This window comes from Rhinopithecus bieti, unplaced genomic scaffold (genome assembly GCF_001698545.2).
Source record: "Rhinopithecus bieti isolate Rb0 unplaced genomic scaffold, ASM169854v2 scaffold_4967, whole genome shotgun sequence".
Classification (NCBI taxonomy): Eukaryota; Metazoa; Chordata; class Mammalia; order Primates; family Cercopithecidae; genus Rhinopithecus; species Rhinopithecus bieti.
Window position 1 is genome coordinate 791,831 of NW_016804726.1, and position 16,520 is coordinate 808,350.

Genomic DNA, 16,520 nt, shown 5'->3' on the forward strand with positions numbered 1-16,520 from the left:
CAAAAAAAAAAAAAAAAAGAAAAACACAGTCCAAACCTTCTTCTCTCCTGTCAACAGTGGCCAGCCCCACAACTACGAGATGCTCAAGGAGGAGCACGAGGTGGCTGTGCTGGGGGCGCCCCACAACCCTGCTCCCCGGACGTCCACCATGATCCACATCCGCAGTGAGACCTCCGTGCCCGACCACATTGTCTGGTCCCTGTTCAACACCCTCTTCATGAACCCCTGCTGCCTGGGCTTCATAGCATTCGCCTACTCCATGAAGTCTAGGGACGGGAAGATGGTTGGCGACCTGACTGGGGCCCAGGACTATGCCTCCACCGCCAAGTGCCTGAACATCTGGGCCCTGATTTTGGGCATCCTCATGACCATTCTGCTCATCATCATTCCAGTATTGATCTTCCAAGCCTATTGACAGATCAGGAGACATCATTCAGGCCAGGAGCTCTGCCCATAACCTGTATCCCACGTGCTCCACCTTCCATTCCTCGCCCTGCCCCTGGAGCTGAGTCCTGTATCAGCCCTTTATCCTCACACACTTTTCTACAATGGCATTCAATAAAATGTACATGTTTAAAAAAAAACAAAAAATAAAAAGTCATTAACTATGTAAAACAATGGATATACTAACTTTGAAAACAGAAAGGGTTGATTCTTTTTTTTTTTTTTTTTTTGAGATGGAGTCTCACTCTGTCACCCAGGCTGGAGTGCAGTGGCGTGATCTTGGCTCACTGCAACCTCTACCTCCTGGTTTCAAGTGATTCTCCAGCCTCAGACTCCCAAGTAGCTGGGATTACAGGCGCATGCCACCACACCTGGCTAATATTTTGTTTTGGTAGAGACGGGGTTTCACCATGTTAGCCAGAATGGTGTCGATCTCCTGACCTTGTGATCTGCCCGCCTCAGCCACCCAAAGTGCTGGGATTACAGGCGTGAGCCACCAGGCCTGGCCTGATTCTTTGTAACTAGAGTTGTCATATCTACATTTACATTCATTTCAATTGGGTGGAATTTGTGGCCATAAGGGTATGTGCAGGTTGAATTTAAATGAGTATCAGTTTTCCGAAGTTCTTTTATCAATTTACACTTTTATCAGCAACCCATGAGAATTCCAACTGTTCCACCCCTCGGCCAACACTTAGCTATTGTCCATCTTTTTTTTAGCCATTCTGATACGTGTCTACTGGCATCTCATTGCAGTTGAGTCCCTTTTCATGTATTTACTGCTCATTTGAAAAGACTTTTTTTGTAAAGTTCAACTCTCATCTAGCTTTCTAAAAGATTGTCTTTATTTATTTGAACGTGTCGTTTGTATATTCTGCATATGAACCCCTTGTCAGCTTTATGTGTTGCAAATATTTTCTCCTACCATGTGGCTTGCCTTTTCACTCTTTTAGTATCATCTGAGGATCTCAATATGAAGCAAAAGTATAAATGCAAAGTAGCAAGTGGAACGAAAAGAAACAGAATTTGGAATTTCTTATAAGCACCATTCAAACAGAAAATGTGCCTACTTTTCCCATCATGCTTAATATGACAGAAAAAAATGTTACTCAGTACCCTTAATACGGAATAGCTCCCACGTCAACAATAAAGATTACATGATCCAAAACATCCTAATCTGCAATTCAGCAAAGTAAAATGACTTAATGATAAGGAACAGGCATACAGACATCACAAAATTCTTTTCTATGGAGATACTACTTTGCGAAAGAGCACGGTAATCACCAGTCCTTTGTAGTTAAATTTTAATGAAGACACAAGGTTTCTTACACTATGTTCTTCCTAAGTTTCAAAATGCAGTGTCAGGAATGTATTCAGGGTGACATCCAGACATAGTATAACTTAACAGTACACTAACTTTGGGAAGTGATATTCCTGCCAAGAAATGTATTAAGCTAAATCCAACCCTCAGGGAAGGCCAGACAAATCCAAATTTAGAGAAAGTCTACAAAATAACTTGACTATAATATTCAAACTGTCAAGATCATGAATCTCAAGGAAAGACTGAGGAACTGTATCAGAATGGAGACTAGGTGACACGGCAACTAAATGCAACACATAAATCTGAGGATTAGATAGCATGCATGCATCAGTATTAGTTTCCTAAGTTTAATATCTGTTTGTAAAGACTTTGTTTGTAGGAAATACACACTCAGTGGTGTTGGGGCATAATGTTGGCAGCTTACTTTCAACTAGTTCAGAAAAAATTTCTTTGTACCATACCTGCAATTTTTCTCTGAGCTAGAAATTGTTGCAAAAAAATAAAACTTAAAAAAAAAAAAAAAAAAGAGGATTTACTCATAAGCTAGATTTAGTTTCTCACATCCTAAATTCTAGTTAACTAATGGAAGAAAACACCAACTGGGAGGTACGAAATTTCAGTTAATGCTTCCAAGCCTTAGAACAAGCTACTTTCTGGCCAAAAACTGCCACTTGGACTTTGCCACTACAGGCTTTTATGTTACACAATCAAGTAGGACCAGTGTAGAGACCTTTCTCACATAGTATCACACAAAACTTCATTCACAATTCTCTTAATTTGATAACCTTCTAATCTGCTTTGTGCTATGGTTATTTATACACATGTACAAAAAATTGGTTGCTACACTCTAAATCCTATATTGAGGGTAGAAATGCATTCTGTTCATTTCCAATATTTAGAAAAGCCATGTGCCATGTACTGTGCTAGCGAGTAGAATACAAAGACACTCTCTTTGATCTTAATTACCATCAAGTAGGCCGGGCGCGGTGGCTCAAGCCTGTAATCCCAGCACTTTGGGAGGCCGAGACGGGTGGATCACAAGGTCAGGAGATCGAGACCATCCTGGCTAACATGGTGAAACTCCGTCTCTACTAAAAAATACAAAAAAAAAAACTAGCTGGGCGAGGTGGCGGGCGCCTGTAGTCCCAGCTACTTGGGAGGCTGAGGCGAGAGAATGGCGTGAACCCGGGAGGCAGCGGAGCTTGCAGTGAGCTGAGATCTGGCCACTGCACTCCAGCCCAGGCGACACAGCGAGACTCCGTCTCAAAAAAAAAAGAAAAAAAAAAAAAAAATTACCATCAAGTAAAGCCATGAAAGCACATAGAAGATACTAAATTGTTAAACGGGAGAAAATAGAGTGGGAGAATGCTTCTGTCTCTAAAATGGGGAAAACAAAAACATCTCAAAACACAGTTCTTGAAAAGAACAGTCTCCTGGATCCTCACTAACAACTAGTTCAGACTTTTAGTACTTCTCTTTGTGCAATTTAAAAGGTTAAACTAATAAATCCTTATGTCAAATAAAACTAAGCTATAAACAATGCTAGTAATTACAACAAATAGGCAAATGTACTGTTCTTCAACAGCTAAGCCTGTGACAAACTGAGATGCTTTCAACTTGAGTAACCCTAACAGGAGGATCAGGCCTAGGAATATGTCTGGACCTAGAAGTCTCCGTATTCAGCCCCATCAGCCATAATCTTGAACTGCAGACTGATGAAAGCAGAGAGAGAAATGGACACAAACTCAAAGGCCTCAAGAGTTTATAAAAATCTTAGTTTAAATACAGAAATAAAGAGAAAAAGCTTCTATATTAAATATCTCAATTTAAGTTCAGAATAAAGTCTCAACGTATATGCCATGATGCTTCACCCCATACTTCAGCCAACTCAGGATGCCACGAGAATGTAAGTGAATCAGAAAGAAAAACTGGAATTACCTATGTTAAAATAAAGTATATGACGATTTGTTGTTGTTTTTTTTTAGGGGGGGGAGATAGTAGTGCCTGACAAATATTTTGCAGACCTTCAACTGGAATTCTCTATATAGGCACAATCACTCCAGCACAAGTCAGGAGGACACTGTTCTTATGCGTTAATTTTTTCTTCTGTGTCTCCTCTTCCTCACTAGTAAGAATGGAACAAAAACATTGTATCCACTTAAAGTGGAGTCAGCTCTTGGAGCCAGCTATTTCTTCCTGTGATACTTGTTTACCTGGAATTTTAGAAAGAATTTATTAATTGCAGGTTCTTTCCTATAATTAGGATAAAAGCATACAAATATCTTAAAGGCTTTTGGATCATCAAGCTGTTCAATAGAGAAAACGACTAAAATCTAGCCCTCAATTCCTAATCCTGACATTTCCCGGTTGAGGAACTTGCAAAATAGACTTTTTACCAATAGTCATAGTTACTATTAACATAATAATATCAAATAGTCTAGAATTTCACATATAAGTAAAAGTCTTTCAGTAGTTAAGACAATTAGGGAGTTAAAGATTGAAAAACTACTTAGAGGAAAAAAATACACAACGTTGACAGATTGCAACGAGTTTTTTCCTTAGAACCAGCCTGTTGTTGATATTCTTTGAGCTATTTGGTAATCATGAGCTCATCTTCCCATATAAAAATATCAGGCTGGGTGAAGTGGCTGACGCCTGTAATACCACCACTTTGGGAGGCAGGGGAGTCCTTTGATGCCAGGAATTCAAGACAAGCCTGGGCAACTTAACGTGACCCCCATCTCTACAAAAAAATTAAATTAGCCAAGTATGGTGGCTCGATCCTGCACTGCTAGCCACCTGGGAGGCTGAGGCAGGAGGATCGTCTGTGCGCAGGAATGAGAGGCTGCAGTGATCCCGCCACTGTATGCGGCCTGGATGATATAGCCAAACCCTATCTCTAAAAGAGAAAAATCACTAAATAGATAATGTTCACAATAGCACCTCTTAAGAGTCGCAATGGTCTGCATAGTTGCTATTTTTCCCTGTTTAGTGCAATTTGTATGTCATCGTTTCAGTTACCCATTAGTAATAACTTTTTAAAAAGTCATCTTAGGGAAGACTTCCTTCTCACTTTTTCTCTCTTCGGTGCTCCTTCAAAACGTAAAGTGCTAATTACTATTATATAGTAAATATGAAAACGAACTTTTGTGTTTATTCGTCTGTATCCCTAAATAGTACTTATACTGTTTCCTAGCGCCATGCACAGTGCCTTGAAAATTAACTCCTTGCACGTAGCGAAGTACTCTACAGTTAAAGACAACAAGAATACATCCTGGAAACATGCCAGGACTTAAAAAACTATTTTTCTCAGAAGTGTTTGGAGTGATAATACTGCCAAGTAACGGAGATATAATAAGTGATTCTCAAGATAATCCTACGCAGCTAGAAGCGCTGTAAAGACAATCATTTTTGCAGTTATCATTTTAATTCTAACTTACTAAATATAACAATTTTGTAACTTTTACTAGTGTTATATTAACACAATGTAAAGGGATAGTGCGTAAAGGAACCGCTATGCACCAATGAGACCTGAGCAGGGCACACGAGACTGAAAGAAAAAACCACCTCACGCCAAAGCTAAGTCTTGCAGTTCTCACTCCTCGCGTCTCCAGTGTCGACGTATCCGCAGTCCTGTTTTTGTACTTCGCCCAAGATACACCCCTGGCAACCTCAGGGTGCGAGGAACCCAGCTCTGCCTCCGGCTCCCCGCGGCTCCTGTACTACTACCAAGGGCTCGCGATCCTCCATGACCCATCGCAGTCGCCTCCCTTTCCCGGGCAAAGGGGCTGCGACCCCGCCTCGCCCGCCGGCCGGAGCCAGCTCAGGCCCGGCTCCCCCTGGGGCCGTGCTTCTCCCCGCCCCCAACGGTCCTCAGGCCTGGGTCTCACCTCTCTACCCACTCTCTCAGGAAGCGCATTTCCTCGGTGTGCAGAACGCTCGGATCCTGCTTACACATTTTCACAAAGGCCCGAAGCTCGTTCACTTTGCGGGGTCCATGGTAGAGAGGTGGTGGGTGAAGCTGGGGGACTACGGCCCTGTTCCAGGCCCAGGCGCTGGCTCGGCGTGACCGCGCAGAAGGGGGCGGCTGCCGCGAGGCAGAACAGACCAGAACCTCCCCGGCTGCTGGCTCCTCCCACCAACGGTCTCGTGACCCCGGGTCCTCTGCCTGCTCATTCCTACGCTCTCTGCGCTACTCTTGCGCGCTCCCTAGAACCTTCTAGAAGCGTGGCTGTTCGTGCTGTTGCCTGCCTCCCTGCGCATACATTCTCATATTCTTAACTACGAACCAGCTCCCTGGATCGGGCAACCCCAGAAATGGGCGCCTTCAAGGAGGCGGTAGATAGCATCCCCTCCAAGGAGCAACGTCCAAGAACATATTGTGTGGCTGCGTGCACCGAGTAAAACTCAACACCCCGACCTAAAAAAGGGTGTGGAACCGTAGGGGCGGTCCCACCTCGGGGCATGACGTCACACCCTGCGCCGCCGCGCAAGGAAGGCCCGGGAGCGACGTCTGCCGGAAGAGGGGGGGCTGGCCCGGTTTCCTGGCGACGCGGCGCTGCAGGCGGTTACCCTCTTTCTCTTCCCGACGCGTGAGTTAGGCCGTCATGCCTTGGCTGCTCTCAGCCCTCAAGCTGGTTCCCGCTGTAGCAAACATCCGCGGTCTCTCAGGTTAGACTCTCCTCCCACGGTCTCCTCCCATGGTGTCCCTTGGAGGGACCCAAGTTGGTCTCAGGCGATCCCTGTTTCGGCCGACCCTTCTCCTGGTGGGGCCTCCGCTCCCCAACCCTCTGTGCTCTCCGCGGATTTCATCTATACCGGCTACTCCTGGAAAGGGGTGGGCCCAGTGTGTTCTCTACCGTTGAGGTATTCTGTGAAGCCGAAATGACTGCAGAGAGAAAAGTGTGCCATCCCCCAGAGGGGCTGTCTTCCAAGTTTCTCGGACTCCGAAGTTGTGGCTATTATCACAAATAAGTGGTATAAGTGACAAAGTGTCTCACATCAAGTAGCTCTTGTTTCTGTTAGGCATGAGAGCTTGCCCCAGAATATACACGAAGCATGTCTTGGTAACACAAATTATTTAAGCAGCTCCTCTTAGGAAAGGTAACTGTTTGGAAATACTCCTGGGGCATTCTGTGTCTGAAAGTCCTGTTTGTAAAGACAAGACGAAGGATTAAGGGGAATAATTTTTTGTAGCGTGTCCTTTATTGCGAGCAATTAATCTGATGAACATAAAGCTTAATCAGTGAAAATTGAATCACCTTCCTTGCAGGCGGATCTGCCATTGGATTGTATTTCAGTTTTTTTGGGCCAATATATAAACAATGTGTGAACCAGCACGTATGGTATTTGACATCAAAGCTATGTCTTGGCATATGTTTATGTTGATATATTTGAATTCATTTAAAATGGAATGTTAATTACATCGACTTCTTACTATAAAAAATAAAAAGTTATTGTCCAGTGCACAGAACTTATTCTTCAGTTCTCATAGTAAAGCTGCAGAAAGACGTAACTCTCCGTGGGATTAGGTGAAAAGAAAGATGTGCAATTGTTCAGTCTTTTTTTTGAGACAGGCCCTCATTCTGTCTCTCCGCCTGGAGTGCAGTGGCAATCTCTGCTCATTTGCATCCTCTGCCTCCTGGGGTCAAGCAATTCTCGTGCCTCAGCCTCCCGAGGTTGCTAGGATTATAGGCACGTGCCACCACGCCCGGCTAATTTTCGTAATTGTAGTAGAGACCAGGTTTTGCCATGTTGGCCAAGCGGATCTCGAACTCCTGGCCTCAAGCGGTCCACCCTCCTCTCTGAGCCACCGCGTCCGGCCTGGAATTTGCTTTTATTTGAAAGGCTCTCACCAACATGACTAAAAGAGCCATACTACCAGAAGGAACGCTTGTAAAGGCACAGAACTCTGAAAAGGAATGACCAACACTAAGCATTGCAATCATGTAGTATGGCTGGAGAAGATTTTTTTTTTTTTTTTTTTTTTTTAAAGACAGAGTCTGACTCTTGCCCAGGCCCGAGTGCAATGGCGTGATCTCTTGGCTCACTGCAACCTCTACCTCCGGAGTTCAAGCGATTCTCCTGCCTCAGCCTCCCGAGTAGCTGGGATTACAGGTGCCCGCCACCATGCCTGGCTAATTTATGTATTTTTAGTAGAAACGGGGTTTCACCATGTTGGCCAGACTAGTCTTAAACTCCTGACCTCGGATTATCCGCCGGCCTCGGCCTCCCAAAGTGCTGGGATTATAGGCGTGAGCCACCGCCCCCGGTTTAGGAAAAGCTTTTTTGAAATATGTTCTTAGACAAAATAGTAGGCATTACACGAAAATGATTCTGTGATGAAATACTTTTGGGGAATGCTGCATTTCATGTACATAATAGTTTAAATCTTTTTTTGGAGATGGGGTCTCACCATGTTGACCAGGGTAAACTTGAACTAGGATCAAGTGATCCTCCCACCTCAGCTTCTTCTCAAAGTGTTGAGATTGTAAGTGTGAGCCACTGCACCCAGCCCTTAATAGTCTAGGTTTCTTTTTTTTTTTTTTTTTTTTTTTTGAGACGAAGTCTCACTCTGTCGCCAGGGCTGGAGTGCAGTGGCCGGATCTCAGCTCACTGCAAGCTCTGCCTCCCGGGTTCATGCCATTCTCCTGCCTCAGGCTCCCGAGTAGCTGGGACTACAGGCACCCGCCACATTGCCCGGCTAGTTTTTTGTATGTTTTAGTAGAGACGGGGTTTCACAGTGTTAGCCAGGATGGTCTCGATCTCCTGACCTCGTGATCCGCCCGTCTCGGCCTCCCAAAGTGCTGGGATTACAGGCTTGAGCCACCGCGCCCAGCCTAATAGTCTAGGTTTCTAAGAGATGTGTTCAGCAGTAATTTGCAAAATGTGTAAAAATGTATTTGACCATGGACCCCTTTTCTGTGATGAGTCTTGAACTGGTATCCCTGGAACAGATTTTGGAAAAAGTTGAGCTAGAGCATAAGATGGGCACAAGAAGCTGATAGGAAATCAAGTTGGGAAAAAGCTGGTGGCTGGCTTATGGAGGGCCTTGTATATTATGTTAAGAAACAATTAGCTTTTTCCTTTAGATGGTGGGAAAACTTTGAGGAATTTTAAGCTATTGAGTAAGATGATTAAATCTAAATTTTTGGTTTTCTGTTAAGAGTGAAGAAATGGACTACAGGGCATGTCATTACATTCTTAAATTTTCTGAGACACTGATTTTGCTTTAGTTTTGGAAAATTGCAGTTTTTTTCAACTTTACTACCACATACATGATAACAGATAAACTTTACTAAATATCGCATCTTATATAAGAAGCATTTAAAATACCCTGGGCTTTTATTATTTTATTTTCTGAAAATAAACTTTTAATATGAATTGTCCCCAGTCTCTTCTGTAGAATAAATAACCTTTCCTTCTCCCATCTGCCCACTAAAAATCAAATGCCGATACAAAACACAAGCTCTTGACTATAACTGTCTTTTAAAAATAGCAGATACTATCATTTTTTTTCCAATTTTGTATTTGTGTTTGGCCAAAGGTGAATAAGTTTTAGTGCTGCGAGACGTAACTCAAACCATTTGCTCGATATCGGATGTATTTGTAACCCATCTGTTTTTCTGCCAACATGACTAAATTAAAATGGCTATAGGTGGTATTTCAATGTAATGTATTTGTAGATTTTGTGTACAAACTCTAAACAAAAATAGAAAGTTTCCTATCTGGAGTGATTCACTGATGGCCTACCATACAGACTGCTCTGAGGAATTCAGGGTAAGACTGGCCTTAAAAAAAAAAGTGGTAAAATATACTACATAAAATTTACAATGTTACCCATTTTTTAATTTTTTAAATTTTTTATTGTTTTTCTTTAGAGACAAGGTCACACTCTGTCAGCTGGAGTGCAATGGCAATATCATAGCTCCCTACAATCTCAAACTCCTGGGCTCAAGCAATCCTCCCACCTCAGCCTCCTGAGTAGCTAGGACTACAGGCACGCACTACCACACCTAGCTAAAGTTTTTAAAAATTTTTTTCATAGAGGACAGGTCTCTTTATGTTACCCAGACTGTTGTGAAATTCTGACCTCACGCAACCCTCCTTCCTGGGCCTCCCAAGATGCTGGGATTACACGTGTGAGCCACTGCACCCAACTAAGTCTATTTTTAACTTAAAATACTTTATACTTTAATTTTTAATGTGTAGTACCTTTAAGTTATGCATCAAATGCTGTACCTCCATTGGAAAAAAGCCATTTCATGAATAATTATATAGTCTGAACCTGTGTGTCTTAATACCTTCTTGTCTCCTAATGTTATGCATGTTTCAGAAATGTGTATAGTGGTTTTAATTAGAGAAAAGAAATAAAATAGGCTATACACTCTACTAAAGAAAAATTCTGAAGTAAAAAACTCTTTGCAGTTTTTCAAATTCCTTTTTTTTTTTAGACAGGGTCTCACTTTGTCGCCCAGGCTGGAGTGCAGTGGCATGATCTCAGTGCACTGCAACCTATGTCTCCCAGGCTCAAGCAGTCCTACCAGCTTCCTGAGTAGCTGGGACTACAAGGTGCGTGCCACCACACTTGGCTAATTTTTAAATTTTTTGTAGAGACAAGATCTCACTATATTACCCAGGCAAATTCTTGATAGCACCAACTGTCACAACAAACTCATCCTTTTCTGACATACCCAATCCAAACAACTACTAACCAAATGTCCACAATCCTGCTAAGAGTGTTGAAAAGCTCTTAGTATTAAACAAGTGTTATCTACAAAATTTGTGATTAACCAAAACACACACAATTGTGTTCAAATGTTATGTTTGAAGAGTCAATTTAACAATTCCTTTTGGTAGACTTCTTTCGCACCTCTTTACGCTTCTTTTTTTTCTTCTTACCACCCTCTTTGACTCCTGCTGAGAAAGTAGGGGGATCCCGGTTGCTGGTAACCCAAGATATACCTCCCTCATCATTGTCCACAAAAGTACGTTGAGATACATGTTTGGAGCTGTGAGACTTTGGTGAATAGTTGTTGTTCAATGACTGTCTTCTCCAGCTACATCCTTCTGCAAAGCCCTCTTCATCGGCCACACTATTTACAAGAAACAAGGTCAACTCTCCATTATCTTCAGCTTCTCTTTCTTGATCACTTTCAATAATTTTCTTTGTATTAATATTTCTGCCATTAACAATTTTGTCTGAAGTTGTAATAGATATGTAGTTGTCCATTCCACTATCATCAAAAGCCAGGGAAGAGAAAGAAGTAAGGCCTTCATGCCCCCATGAACCCTGTGATGTATATCCTGTATCATATGAAGAAAATTTCTCAAAAATTGGATATTCACTGGAGGTAGAGAAAAGGATCCTGCGTCTCTGTTTCCGTTTCCATAGGAGCTTTTTGGACGATTTAACAGGTCCTCAAGCGAGTCTTCAAAGAAGTGAAAAGAAAATGGATCCCTTTCATGAAAAATTTCTTTAAAAACGTCATCTGGCTTATGGAATGTGAAGCCATACTGACATTCATCGTCAAAATGACTTCCACCTCCATTTAATCCTTCTTTGCCATATTTATCATAAATGTCCCGTTTTTCATCATTTGATAATACCTCGTATGCCTCAGCTACTTCTTTGAATTTTCTCTCTGCTGCTTCTTTATTTTCTGGATTTTTATCAGGGTGCCATTTAAGTGCCACTTTATGATAAGCTTTTTTAATGTCCTCAGGTGAAGCATATCTTTGCACTCCTAGAACTTCATAGTAATCCACCATGTTTTAACAGATAATTGGAAGTGGGTGTGCTGGGTATTGAGAACCGTGGTTTCCTCAGCTCAGGCTCTGCTGGTGGTGGTGATAGAGGTAGTGACTACAAATAGGTACATCTTTATATTAAAGACAATGTTATTACCATGCGCTAGGAGATGAGGATACTGATTATGTGGCAAGCAGAGTTACAAATATGTCAGAGAGGGCTGCATTATGGTGTCATTCTGGGGTCAGTGTAGGGACTAGGCCGTCCAGATAGAGCTAGTCCAGAGTCATAGCAGACCATCCTGAATCCTCTGGACTGTTTCCCCTATATATTTCCCTGGAAGCTTCAGGCAGTACCTCATAAGCAAATGGAACCTGTTGCTAATAGACACAGCATATCCCTTGCATAGTATGACCTCTAGATTACTGGGCCTTAATTACTTCCCAGCTCTTCCATGCTTTGGTTTAGAAAAATGAAGTAGTGACTTACGTGTGAAAAAAGTACTCAAGCAGTTGACATACTTATTTCAGTCAAGAGACAGTTCAGTGGGAGATACAACCAAGTAACTTAGTTACAATGTAATAAGAGTTATGATGAGAGGAAGTACTGGATGCTAAAGAGTTATATGAGAGACAGCTCAGGCTGGGGTTGTCAATGAAAGCCTTTTGGAGGAAGTAGCCTGATAAGTTAACTTTCTGCATGCCAGTGGTAAGTCATTTTGAGATTATAGTATTTTGTCCACCCAAGGTTTACTCTATACAACATGTAATTAAAGATTTGGAAAGTTGTGTGTTTATGTATTCACTATATAATTATTGAATGTCTACTTTGTGCCAGGCACCGTTTTAGCCACTGGTGATAACAGTATTGAACAAAAGACACCAGTTTTTCTGGTGCTTACGTTATAATAGAATACAAATAATAGAACAAATAAAATAGTTTGAGATAATGTGATATGTGCTCCAAAAAAAATAAAGAACAATGTGCTGGGGGAGAGCGCTACTTTAGATTGGTTTTAGAAGGCTTCTGAGGAGAAGCCTCAGAAGATTATTGCTGAGACCTATGTGAGAGTCAGCCACATAATGATCTAATATGGTAGCCACAGGCCATGTCGATGGACGTTTTGGTTGTTGTCAGTTAGGACTGTTGCACTTAAAGCCAGCACTTGATTTCAAGTACAGTGGGAAGCCTTTGTGGGGAGTGGGGAATATGTAAGTTTAATGATGTGATTTACATTTGTAATGGATCAGTGGTTACTATTTGGAAATTCAGTCATGTATGGGAAAGTAGAATTCAAGAGCCCAGGTAGAAACAGACCAAAGGTGATTTTCTTTGGGGCTAAATTACCAGTAGTCTAGACCCAAATTTAAAGAACTTATATTCTATACCTGGCTCATTTTATTGTCTCTGAAAATTCCCTATAATGATCTTTGTTTTTCCTCCTCTATGTTGTGTTTATTTTATTTTCCATCACATTTATAACCCCTCACTTAAATGATACTATAATGAAATCTAAAACTGCAGTGTATGTTTCTAGTCTTTCAAGACCATTTATCAGGTCTGAATATTTTTTTGCTTTACGTTAATTTTTTTATATACTTGTTTTTGAGAGGTATTGTGAAATACTTAAAACTCCATTTAAATTCTCTCCAGTATATGTACTTACATGTACTTATGTGTGGCATACCCATGATTATAATTTGCCTGCCATTGGAAATAGTAACTAATAATGTTGAACATTTTTGGGTACCCTCTGAGTCACACTGCAGCAAGTGCTCATTTCACTGACACAGCATTCTAGCAAAATAAGTATTGTATGCCCATATGAAAACAGACGTTCTGAGAGAGAATTTGTCTAAGGCTACGTAGCTTGTTAGTGAAAAACCTGATTTTTAAACTTGAGTCTAATTCCAGGTTCTCCTCATTCCACTCTACTGCATTTCTCAGACCAGGACTTAAAGAGTTTAGGTTCTAGGCATTCCACAAACAGGTATTAAGAACCTACTGTTACTGGAAAGGGGTCCCAATCCAGACCCCAAGAGATGGTTCTTGGATCTCGTGCAAGAAAGAATTTCGGTGGAATCCACAGAGTAAAGTTAAAGCAAGTTTATTAAGAAAGTAAAGGAATAAGACTGGGCGCGGTGGCTCAAGCCTGTAATCCCAGCACTTTGGGAGGCCGAGACGGGCGGATCACGAGTTCAGGAGATCGAGACCATCCTGGCGAACACGGTGAAACCCCGTCTCTACTAAAAAATACAAAAAACTAGCCGGGCGAGGTGGCGGGCGCCTGTAGTCCCAACTTGGGAGGCTGAGGCAGGAGAATGGCGTAAACCCGGGAGGCGGAGCTTGCAGTGAGCTGAGATCCGGCCACTGCACTCCAGTCCCGGCGACAGAGTGAGACTCCGTCTCAAAAAAAAAAAAAAAAAAGAAAGTAAAGGAATAAAAGAATGGCTACTCAATAGGCAGAGCAGTGCCATGGGCCACTGATTTCCCATTTTTATGAGTATTTCTTGATTGTCTGCTCAACAAGGGGTGGATTATTCTTGAGTTTTCTGGGAAAGGGGTGGGCAATTCCCAGAACTAGTGGTTCCTCCCCTTTTTAGAGTATATTGGGTAACTTCCTGGCATTGCTATGGCATTTGTAAACTGTCATGGAGCTTGTGGGAGTGTCTCTTAGCATGTTNGAATCTGGTAACTGCAGGCAACCTGGGGGTACATGATGATCATGTTACTGCAAAGGGGTCCCAATCCAGACTCCAAGAGAGGGTTCTTAGACTCACGCAAGAAAGAATTGGAGGTGAGTCTATAAAGTGAAATCTAGTTTATTAAGAAAGTAAAGGAAGAATGGCCCTTCCGTAGGCATAGCCCCCCAAGGGCTGCTGGTTGCCCATTTTATGGTTGTTTCTTGATTATATCCTAAACAGAAAGTGGATTATTCATGCTTCCCCATTTTAGACCATATAGGGTAACTTCCTGACGTTGCCGTGGCATCTGTAAACTCTTAGGGTGCTGGTGGGAGTGTAGCAGTGAGGACAATCAGAGGTTACTGTCATTGCCGTCTTAGTTTTAGTGGGTTTTGGCCAGCCTTTTTTTTTTTTTTTTTTTTTTTTTTAACATTTTTATTACTAAGAATATCACAGGTAAAGTTCACAGGAAGGTGACAGTCTAGGAGAAGATGTTTGCAATGTCTAAATTTTACAGGCTTATTTTTTGTTGTTATTATTATTATTATTATTTGAGGCGGAGTTTCACTCTTACGGCCCAGGCTGGAGTGCAATGGTGGGATCTTGGCTCACCACAACCTCTACCTGTTGGGTTCAAGCCATTCTTCTGCCTCAGCCTCCTGAGTAGCTGGGATTACAGGCGTGCACCACCTTGTTTTTAGACAGAGTCTTGCTCTGTCTCCCAGGCTGGAGTGCAGTGGCGCGATCTCCGCTCGCTGCAAGCTCCGTCACCTCCCAGGTTCACGCCATTCTCCTGCCTCAGCCTCCCGAGAAGCTGAGACTACAGGCGCCCGCCACCATGCCCGGCTAATTTTTTTTTGTATTTTTAGTAGAGACGGGGTTTCACTGTGTTCGCCAGGATGGTCTCGATCTCCTGACCTCGTGATCCGCCCGCCTCAGCCTCCCAAAGTGCTGGGATTACAGGCATGAGCCACTGCGCCCGGCCTAATTTTGTATTTTTAGTAGAGAGGGAATTTCTCCATGTTGGTCAGGCTGATCTCGAACTCCTGACCTCAGGTGACCCGCCTGCCTCAGCCTCCCAAAGTTCTGGGATTACAGGCATGAGCCACCGCGCCCAGCCGGCCAGCTTCTTTACTATAACTTACCTGTTTTATTAGCAAGGTTTTTATGTCCTGCATTTTGTGCCGACCTCCTGTTTCCTTTTGTGTTTAAGACTGCCTTAACTTAAACTGGGAATGTAGCCTAGCAGGTCTTAGCCTTATTTTACCAGACCCCTACTGAAGATGGAGTTGCTCTGGTTCGAACGCCTCTGACACTATCATACAGAGAGAAGGTAGAAAATAGGAAATTCTGCTCTTAAGAAATTCATATAGTTTGAAAAAACTAATTTCAGTGGAGTGTAAAGTTATAAGACGTGCACTTGTTTCTGCCGTTATCCCCCTCTTTGATGATCCTTTGCCTCCCAGCCATCTGCTGTGCCATTTTCTCTGCCTCTTCACAACAAAACTTATCCAGAGTATTGTCTCAGTGTCTTTGCTTTCTTACATCGTATTCCCTCCTTGGCACGCTCCAATCTGGCTTCTGTCTTCTTTACTCTGCTAAAATCGCCAGGGTCTCCAGTGACTTTGATGTTACCATATCCAGTGGTCGTCCTTTTGGCTTCCTTATATTTTGAGGCACTGGCCACACTGTGAGCCCTCCCTGCTTTTCTTGTCTTTCTTTTTTTTTTGAGATCGAGTTTCACTCCCGTTGCCCAGGCTGGAGAGCAATGGTGTGATCTCGGCTCACCACAACCTTCACCTCCCAGGTTCAAGCCATTCTCCTGCCTCAGCCTCCCAAGTAGCTGGGATTACAGGCATGCACCACCGTACCCGGCTAATTTTATATTTTTAGTAGAGATGGGGTTTCTCTATGTTGGTCAGGCTGGTCTCGAACTCCCGACCTCAGGTGATCCATCCACCTCGGCCTCCCAAAGTGCTGGGATTACAAGCGTGAGGCCAGCGCGCCTGGCCTGGCCCTCCCCACTTCTGAAAACACTTGTTTGTTTAACTTCCTAAATACCACACTCTTTTTTTGTGGGGGGTAGGGGATGGCGGGTAGAGACAGGGTTTAGCCATGTTGGCTAGGCTGGTCCCGAACTCCTGGCCTCAAGTGATCTGCCTGCCTCGGCCTCCCAACGTGCCGGGATTACAAGCATGAGCCACTGCGCCTGGCCCTAAATACCACATTCTTCTTATTTTCCTTCTTTCTCCTGTGCTCCTTCTCACACTAAAATATTACAGTGCCAGGCTTTGTTCAGTTTCCCTGGTTAATACCCATT

The 16,520-nt window shown here is 42.9% G+C and overlaps 3 protein-coding genes and 1 pseudogene across 10 annotated transcripts in view; 2 read left to right on the forward strand and 2 right to left on the reverse strand.

Moving 5' to 3' along the window:
• Window positions 1-5,899, reverse strand: part of ST13 (ST13 Hsp70 interacting protein) — a 38,010-nt gene extending 32,111 nt beyond the window's left edge. The window contains exon 1 of the mRNA XM_017870274.1: window positions 5,656-5,899. Coding sequence (XP_017725763.1) covers window positions 5,656-5,723 — 68 coding nt within the window. The 5' untranslated portion in view covers window positions 5,724-5,899. The remainder of the gene's footprint in view (window positions 1-5,655) is intronic.
• Window positions 25-575, forward strand: LOC108528464 (interferon-induced transmembrane protein 3 pseudogene; annotated as a pseudogene). Its single transcript, XR_001885165.1, has one exon. The product of XR_001885165.1 is annotated as an interferon-induced transmembrane protein 3 pseudogene (transcript).
• Window positions 5,900-6,270: 371 nt separating the features above from the next.
• The window catches only part of XPNPEP3 (X-prolyl aminopeptidase 3), a 78,594-nt gene continuing 68,344 nt past the window's right edge, over window positions 6,271-16,520 (forward strand). For 4 of the 7 annotated variants that reach the window (XM_017870265.1, XM_017870264.1, XM_017870266.1 and 1 more), the window contains exon 1: window positions 6,271-6,436. In XM_017870265.1, the coding sequence (XP_017725754.1) occupies window positions 6,373-6,436 (64 nt within the window). In that variant the 5' untranslated portion in view covers window positions 6,271-6,372. Of the gene's footprint in view, window positions 6,437-10,294; window positions 10,337-11,790; window positions 12,225-16,520 lie in introns of those variants that run through there. The other 3 variants (XM_017870271.1, XM_017870268.1, XM_017870267.1) reach the window with 3 other exon arrangements.
• Window positions 10,568-11,655, reverse strand: DNAJB7 (DnaJ heat shock protein family (Hsp40) member B7). The gene is given in 2 exon segments (XM_017870275.1): window positions 10,568-11,128; window positions 11,131-11,655. Coding segments are annotated over 2 exon segments (930 nt in total). The 5' UTR covers window positions 11,537-11,655; the 3' UTR covers window positions 10,568-10,604.